At 44.7% G+C, this 8332-nt stretch overlaps 1 protein-coding gene across 1 annotated transcript; it reads left to right on the top strand.

The window, feature by feature from the left end:
• The first annotated feature begins 505 nt into the window (after positions 1–505).
• On the top strand, positions 506–1141 carry LOC149221120 (uncharacterized). Its single transcript, XM_089387328.1, has one exon. It carries the CDS (start codon positions 506–508, stop codon positions 1139–1141), a length of 636 nt encoding a protein of 211 aa, XP_089243454.1.
• The last annotated feature ends 7191 nt before the right edge of the window (positions 1142–8332 follow it).

The raw sequence follows: 8332 nt of genomic DNA, 5'->3' as shown, positions 1-8332 counted from the left end.
ACCAGGAGGCTCCTGTGGAGACCCCCATAGAAATGGAGGTAGATGAGAGATCGAAGCCCATTCAGAACTCAGAGACCGCACAGGAAGACACCAATGTAGCTGAAATAATGGAGGAAGAAACCGAAAGTGTAGACCTCCACGGTCTGGATATCAACGAGCTAGAGCTGGCATGCAGGAAAGAGGCGTATGACTCCATCGCTGAGACTGATTTAGAAAAGCTGGAAATGGTCATCTCCAAAGCCTACCACCAACATCAGCTAGGAATTCAAGCTGGAGGCACCTGGGATGGTAGACTGCGTCCGAAAGACTTCAAAAAAAGAGGAAGAAAAACAGAACTTCAACGCACAATAGAGGTTGGCAGAGTCCTAGTGGACTCAGGCAGATATGCGAAGCTTACGAAGTACTTCAGCCCCACTCAAATCAGTTATCAATGAAGCTCGTCTCTTGGAATCTAAGAGGGCTCAACAACCCCGCAAAATATAGAATGCTCAAAAACATGATCAAGATGGAGAAACCGCAAATATGCTTCTTCCAAGAAACTAAATGCAATAGTATCACATTGGGTCGAATACTTTCAAAGGCCTGGCCAGGCTCCCATTCAGTGGCCGTGGACGCTACTGGAGCCTCGGGAGGGCTTGCCATAGCCTGGAACACTAAGGCAATAGCACTCACTGACTTCCACGCCTCCCATCATCTCATACAAGCTGCCTTTCACATTTTAGGCACAAAGGTACATGGAAACTTATCCAATGTCTATTTCCCGCAGGACGGAGGTAGTAAAAAAGCGCTCCTCGACACCATCGAGGCGCTTAGTATCAACAGACAACACTCACTATGGATCGCTGCAGGGGATTTCAATATGATCACCAAAATCGAGGATAAAACGGGAGGAAGAACTAGATTGGAACCTGAAGTGGAACACTTCAAGGACTTCATCCTAAACGCCTCACTCATAGACATGCCCTTCTGCAATGGAACTTTCACATGGAGCAATCACAGAAAGGGGAAACATCAGATTGCCTCCAAACTGGATCCCTTTCTGATTTCGGATAACGCAGTGCACATTGGGGGGGATTTCACTGCGGAGATCTTGGCTCACTCAGGCTCGGACCATTGGCCAATAGCTCTGCACTGGCAGTGACCAGGGAACAGCACCAGGAAGCCATTTCGATTTGAAAGCTTTTGGCTAACACACCCGACATTCAAGGACTTCGTCAAAACCATTTGGGCCTCCTTTGTCCCTCCAGAAGGTACCAAAATGTTCCAGCTTCAACAGAAATTAAGATACCTAAAAGGCCACCTCAAACGCTGGAATAGGGAGACCTTTGGGAATATTTTTGAAGCCCAACAGCAACTCAATCAGGAGCTCAAGCTACTCCACCAGACAGTAATCAACACAGGGCATACAGAGGTAACCTTAGATAAAGAAAAGCACATTTATAATCAGCTCGAAGAAAGGAGGAAGCAGGAAGAAATTTATTGGAGACAAAAATCACGGATCAGGTGGCTCAAACAGGGGGAACGCAACACTAAATTCTTTCATAACACAACAGTGCAAAGAAGAATGCACAACAAGATTTCCTTCATCCAAAATCAGGAAGGGGCCAAAGAGGAGGAGCATGAGAAAATAGAGGAAATCCTCCTCAATCACTTCCAACAGGTTCACCAAGAGCCGATAATGGACCGGAGGTTAGCTATTGAGAAAATCACCAACAACATTCCTAGGCTAGTAACAGAAGAGCAAAACGAGCTGCTCATGAGTCCAATACTCATCCAAGAGGTTGATGAAGCAATGGTGCAGCTCAAAGAAGGTAAGGCTCCTGGCCCTGATGGCTTTACCACTACTTTCTTCCATGCTTTCTGGGATATGATTAAGGTAGAGATTTGGAAAATAGTGGAGGAATCTAGGGCCCTTCGCTGGCTGCTAGCCTCTCTTAACTCCACCTTTATCACTCTCATTCCCAAAGAAGAGAATTCTATCACCCCTAACAAATTCGGGCCCATCGCTCTTTGTAACGTCCTTTACAAAGTCATTTCCAAAGTCATTGCCAACAGACTCAAGCCCCTTCTTCCTCAGCTCATCTCTCCGGAGCAGTCTGGCTATGTTGAGGGTAGACAGATTATGGATGGTATAATACTCTCCCATGAGATCATTCACTCGCTTAAGCAATCCAAACAAGCGGGCATGTTACTCAAGCTCGACCTCTCCAAGGCCTTCGACAAGCTCAGCTGGTCCTACATTCAGCACATGCTGAAAGCCTTTGGCTTTTGTGCCACCTGGGTAAGATGGATCATGAGCCTTATTTCCTCCTCCCACTTCTCCATTCTCGTCAATGGGCTGCCCTCTCGTCCCTTTAAACCCTCCAGGGGCATCAGACAGGGGGACCCCTTATCCCCTTTCTTATTTGTGATCATGGCGGAAGGTTTAGGAAGGCATATCAAGCAGGCTCTGTTATCCAATCAACTTCGAGGAATCTCCATTCATAACACCCCAGCTTCCTCTCATCAGCAATTTGTGGATGACACCATGCTTTATGGCTATCCTTCTGCTCAGGAAGCCTCTTGTCTGAAATCCTTGCTCAATGACTTCTTAAGAGCCTCAGGAACCCAGGTCAATAATACCAAATCCCAAATATTTTTCTTCCACACTCCACCCTCTGTAAAACTTGCCGTCTCCCGCATCCTGGGTTTTCAAACCGCCTCTCTCCCCTCCATTTACCTGGGTGCGCCTCTCACCGCCTCAGCCATAAAGCAACCTGCTTGGCGAGGCCTCATTGAGAAACTGGAATTCAAACTTAACTTATGGACGCATCGCTCCCTCAATCTGGCCAGTAGGGCTGTGCTTCTCAAATCCATCCTCCAAGCCATGCCCCTCTATCTGTTTTCCATCCTGGCTGCTCCAAAGTGGGTTTTAAAAAGTCTGAGAAATCTGCAACGCAACTTTCTCTGGGGAAGTTCAGCTACTAACCGCAAATGGGCACTAGTAAAATGGGACACCACCTGCAAGCCCAAGCACAAAGGCGGCATTGGCCTCCGAGATCCTGAGCACAGTAACATCAACATGACCACCAAAATCTGGTGGCAATGGCTGACAAATCCGGACAAGTTATGGGCCAAAATATGGACAGCTAAATACACCAACAACATGCCTCAAGCAGAGCTCATAAGATTCAAGCCCACCATCACAGGATCACTCATTTGGAACGCGGCCAAACAGAATCACCAGCTGGTTCAGAAACACAACTTCTGGGAAATAAGAAATGGTCACAGTGCTAGATTTTGGAACGATGCTTGGAACCAGCTACCTAAACTCTCAAGTGTTCTGCCGGCAGCCATTACCCCAGGCAGACAAGAGCAGCAGCAGGCTAAGGTTCATCAATTCTGGATTCAGGAACTGGGAACTGGCTTCAGGAAATGGCAACCAAGTAATCAAATAACCAACATCACCAGCACCCAGGAAGTAGCAGCCCTTGAAAATGAATTGAAAAAGAGAAGCATCAGGTATGAAAACAGTGAGGACATTCTTAGATGGGGCTATCTTCCCAAAGGTTCTTACTCCACTTCTGAAGCTTATAATCTATTAGAAGACGCCCCCACCATGCCGGATCCTCTCTGGGCAAGAATATGGAGCTTCAAGGCCTGGCCCAAAATAACTCACTTTCTTTGGATGGTGGGGCATAAAAAGATTCTTACCTGGGACAAACTGAGGAAACGCAACTTCCACGGACCCTCGTTATGCCACAACTGCTTTCAGAATGAAGAAACCTTGCAGCATCTTCTGGATACCTGCCCGCTTGCTACTCAGATGTGGGAGAAGGTAGAATTCAGAAGTCAAAGGAGATGCAGAGAGGCGGGTGGCATCATAGACACCATTCGGCAATGGCCGAAAAGACCTTACAACAGTGAGTTGCTCAACCACCTGTGGAACATAATCCCAGGTATCCTACTATGGAACATCTGGAAGGAAAGGAATAGGTGCATATTCAAAAATCTCAGCTCGAATATGGAGGACATATGGAACAGAGTGCACGATAACCTCCAAGAAACCATGCTACTGAAGGCTTGGACTCAACAGGATCTCCCCACTGCAGACAATGAGAAAAACATCCTAAACAACTGGGGGCTGCAAATGCGACAAGAGCCAACTACACAGCAGACAGCAAATTGCAAGGGCAAGGAGGACGGAGGATGGGAAGCTCCACCTACACACTCATACAAGCTCAATTTTGATGGAGAATCTAAAGGTAATCCTGGCCCAGCAGGATTTGGAGGTGTCATTAGGGATCACCAAGGAACCCCGCAACAGATCTACTTTGGCAATATAGGTTGGGACACCAATAACTCAGCAGAGCTGGAGGGTATGTGGCAGGGGATACTTGCAGCAAGGCGACATAATCTTCAACCGCTGATCGTGGAAGGAGACTCTCAAATTCTTATAAACATGGCCACTCGCATTTAGAATGGCTCGCACGCCAGGAAGGTAGCCAACAGCTGGAGACTTGAGGCCAGGCTCAGCAACATGGCTGATGAAGTGCGCAATTACAATGCCATCTCCTTTCATCACACAAAGAGAGAGGGTAATAAGATAGCAGATCTTCTTGCTAATATTGGGGTAGACTCAGACCAGCCCTTCCTTGAGGGCAACCTGGACATCATTCCTAGCAACCAACGCAAACAGGAATGTGAGAGTCTCATCCACAGGGACAACGAAGCCCCGGATGCGGGTGTTGGAGTGTCGAGGAGGGGCGAGCCACATGCCCAACATGTGCCGCCCCGTGTTAACTCCACAGCTCCTCGGAGGAGGCCGTCAATTGGCAATTAAACTCCCCTTCCGCGCAAAGCTGCAGTTAATGCAATTGATGGCTGAGGGGAGAGGTAGATGGAGGAGCAGAGCGCAGTTATTGAGCGCCAGCAACGAGGGAATGAAGCAGCATATGAGGAGCTCGATGGGTCGAGCAAGGAATATCGGTTTGCTGAGAGTTGGTGGGTGCAGAAGCACAGAGAGTTCAGGCCAGGGAAGATTTCACCACCCCGCGGCAAAGTTGAAGCCTGTCTCTGTTGCCATCCTTGCCGCTGGTCTGGAAGGGGAGGGCAATTGGCAAATACGCAACGACAATTGGGGAAATGGAATAGTCTGGCACCAAGAGGAGGAATTCAAGCTGAGTTCTGTGCACCAGAGGGCGAATTGGGAAGAAATTGGCATTGCTACCGAGTTCAAGCTTACCCTCAGGCATACAAAGGAGGCATTAGGGACACCATGGTTAAAGTACGGGAGCGACAGCCCAGCAGAAGGGGACCATGGAGAGGCTCCTCCTCACGAACCCCTGCAGCAGATGAACATCATCACTGCTGTTGCTGCTATTGTCATAGGCGAGCCCGGGCGACCCAGCTCCCCATTAGACAATTCATGGAGGTCGGGAGTTCCAGCGAAGGGGAGCCGGCGCTTCCAGCCTTCGGCTCTGTGGTATTCACTCTGGGCAACTCTGCGGACAATGCAGGAGTCAATGCCCACATTTCAGTCCTATTCACCAAAATTCCAGAAGGAATTGAGGATGGAAGTCCTCAGGGCACGTTGGAGATGCCACTGGAAGGCTCTGGAAAGGAAATTGAGGTTGGAGAAGAAGCGGCTGCGGAAAAGGTCATTGCTACGGTGCAACCACCGTCTGAAGCTGGAGGCATGGAGGAAAAGAGTACACAAGACCTCTCACCTCCATTGGGGCCAGCCCCTCCAGGTGTTGACGAGGAGAAATGGAAGAAAATGTGGGAAGGACGTGAAGAAGGTGACGGTTGGGCGTACGTGGTCGAAGACAAGAGCCTCTGTGAAGAGGCGGAAGCACATCTTGCAGCCCACCTTCCATCGTCAGCCCGACTCCAGGACTAATGCAGCTGCGGGTATTTTGATTTTGTTATTCTGTTATGTTTGCTGGCAGTTGACACTTGTGTCTCTGCCGTGTTTAAATTTGTCAGGTCTATGGTTCAGTCTCAATTCTGTTTGGTCTACGCTGGCAGTTGACACTTGTGTCTCTGTCGTGCTTAAATCTGTCCGGTATATGGTTCAGTCGATCTTAGCAGCAAGCCCCTGCGTGGGCAGTCATGTGTCTGGTCTATACAATGTTGTTCCTCAGGGATTCCGATAGATTTTGCCATTGTTTTGAGAAGTCGGTCCGGTGCTGCCCCTGTGTGGGAGCTTTTGTAGTCATGAGAAGTTCTGAGAAGTTCTCGCGATGCTGCCCCTGCGAGGGAGCTTTTCGGTCTACAGTCAAGGTTCCCACGATGCTATTGCAGGCCCTGGAAGGCATGTCTTTCTGTGTGTAAAGTTCTTTTGTACATATAATATAAAAGTTTAGCTAGTTTTTACCAAGAAAAAAAAAAATTTGCTTACAACAATGTATTAAAAATATTTATACTAGGGAAAAATATATTTACAAGTATTCAAAAAAAATCAAAATATTCTTGAAAGAGATGTGATAATTGTTTAGATGTAAAGATTTTATAAATATGACTTCTCATTAACAAAATTCAAAAATAGATTGTTTCTTGACTTTGCAAAATAGACTATAGATAAAAAAATCATCAAAATATTCTTGAAGGAAATAAATCATTTCAAACATTAGCAAAGAAACAACTTATTTCAAGAGTAATATTGACCGAGTAGATTATTCAAACTACTCATCAAGATATATTTAGTAATACTTAGAGGAAAACTATTAAGAATTAATTATCTGTAAGAAGTCTAAAATTAAATGAAATAGATACGTAGTATCAATCTTCATGCAAACTATTGAAAATATTGTCTCTCTTCTTCATTGCCAACTAGTTATTAATAGACAATTACATATACATAAAAATATAACACAACAACTGTAACATCAAAGACATTATCATCCAAATCCAAACACATAAACACACAAACCACTCAAAGCATGCAAACAAAGATGTACGAACCATTCAAGACAAGCAACATAGACTAAATTAAAGAAGAGAATGATATGGTTATGCCAAGCAAAGAAAACATGTGAATTTTGAAGTTAATCTCAAACATATACATAATAATGATAAGCTAAAAATGTGACATTGTTTCCCTGAAATGGAACCAGCTTAGATCCATCGAACATTGGATCTATCATGGGCTGAAATCCCTTGAGGTGCCATATAACATTGAATCTATCATGGGCTGAAATCCTTTGAGGTGCCATATAATATTGGATCTATCATGGGCCTAGATAGATCAAATCCCTAGAGATGCAAACATTCATTGAAATTCTCATTCCAAAAAAAGATTTGCACCTTGATCCCTCTCAAAACATGCACAAAAATATGGCATTGAGTCATTGACAAAGACAAGATGAACCAACACGGAGGGTAATAATGAGTATAGCTGTAGGTGAAGCCAACGGAGTAGGAGAAGCGCAACTGTGAAACTATAGGAAAGATGGCGGGTGGGCTTAACCAGGGGGCCGAGAGATGAACGGAATGACAACCGAGAAGGCACTGAGAGCCGTTTAAAGGAATCTAACAGCTGGAAGAGAGAAAAAGAGGCAGAACGCAGCCGATGAAACTATGAAATTTGTTTTTGGTGGGCAAAAATTTTGTTTTTCTTTGACTTTAAAATACAGGTTATTTGGCCGGAACAAAAGCTTGTCTCTTAAAGATAACCAACAGATTATTAAAGATCACCAACAATTAAATATCACCAACAGATTATTTCAAGGACATGGTTTTTTTTAATTAAAAATTTTGAAGACGATGAATCTAACTTCCATTAAATAATTATCTTTGGCAAGTGATTTGAAAATGAAATTGATATGGTTTTTTTAATTAAAAGTGATGAATCAACTTCCATTAAATAATTATCTTTGGCAACTGATTTGACAATGAAATTGATATAATTATATCTTTGCCAACTGATTTGACAATGAAATTGATATAATTATATCTTTGGCAACTGATTTGACAATGAAATTGATATAATTATATCGTAAGTATTTTTGGTCGAACTTCCCAATTTGACTGTCATTTGGCGTATGCATCTATACTGTATACTGCTACTAATTTTATTTTTTCCATACGACAATATTCAGTAGGAGTTAATTAGCCTTGGCCCATGTAATTTCACTTGATTTCCTTCCCACAAGATATCATGGCTTATGCAAATAGCTTAAGAAATTTCTCTGGCAGGTTGACTAATAATAGTTCTGCAGGTAACTATTTGACTTTACCCAATGAGGTTGCAGGAGCTCCTCAGTCTCTTATGCCTTCCCAAAGTACAAATTCAACACAGAGTGCATTTTCGGGAGGGATTGGGACTGGTAACTCTGTTCTCACCTTTGTT

The sequence above is a fragment of the Pinus tabuliformis genome, chromosome Q (genome assembly GCF_031772625.1).
Source record: "Pinus tabuliformis cultivar Carrire ecotype Pingquan chromosome Q, CPIR1, whole genome shotgun sequence".
Lineage (NCBI taxonomy): Eukaryota > Viridiplantae > Streptophyta > Pinopsida > Pinales > Pinaceae > Pinus > Pinus tabuliformis.
This window is presented reverse-complemented; position numbering and strand designations above follow the sequence as displayed.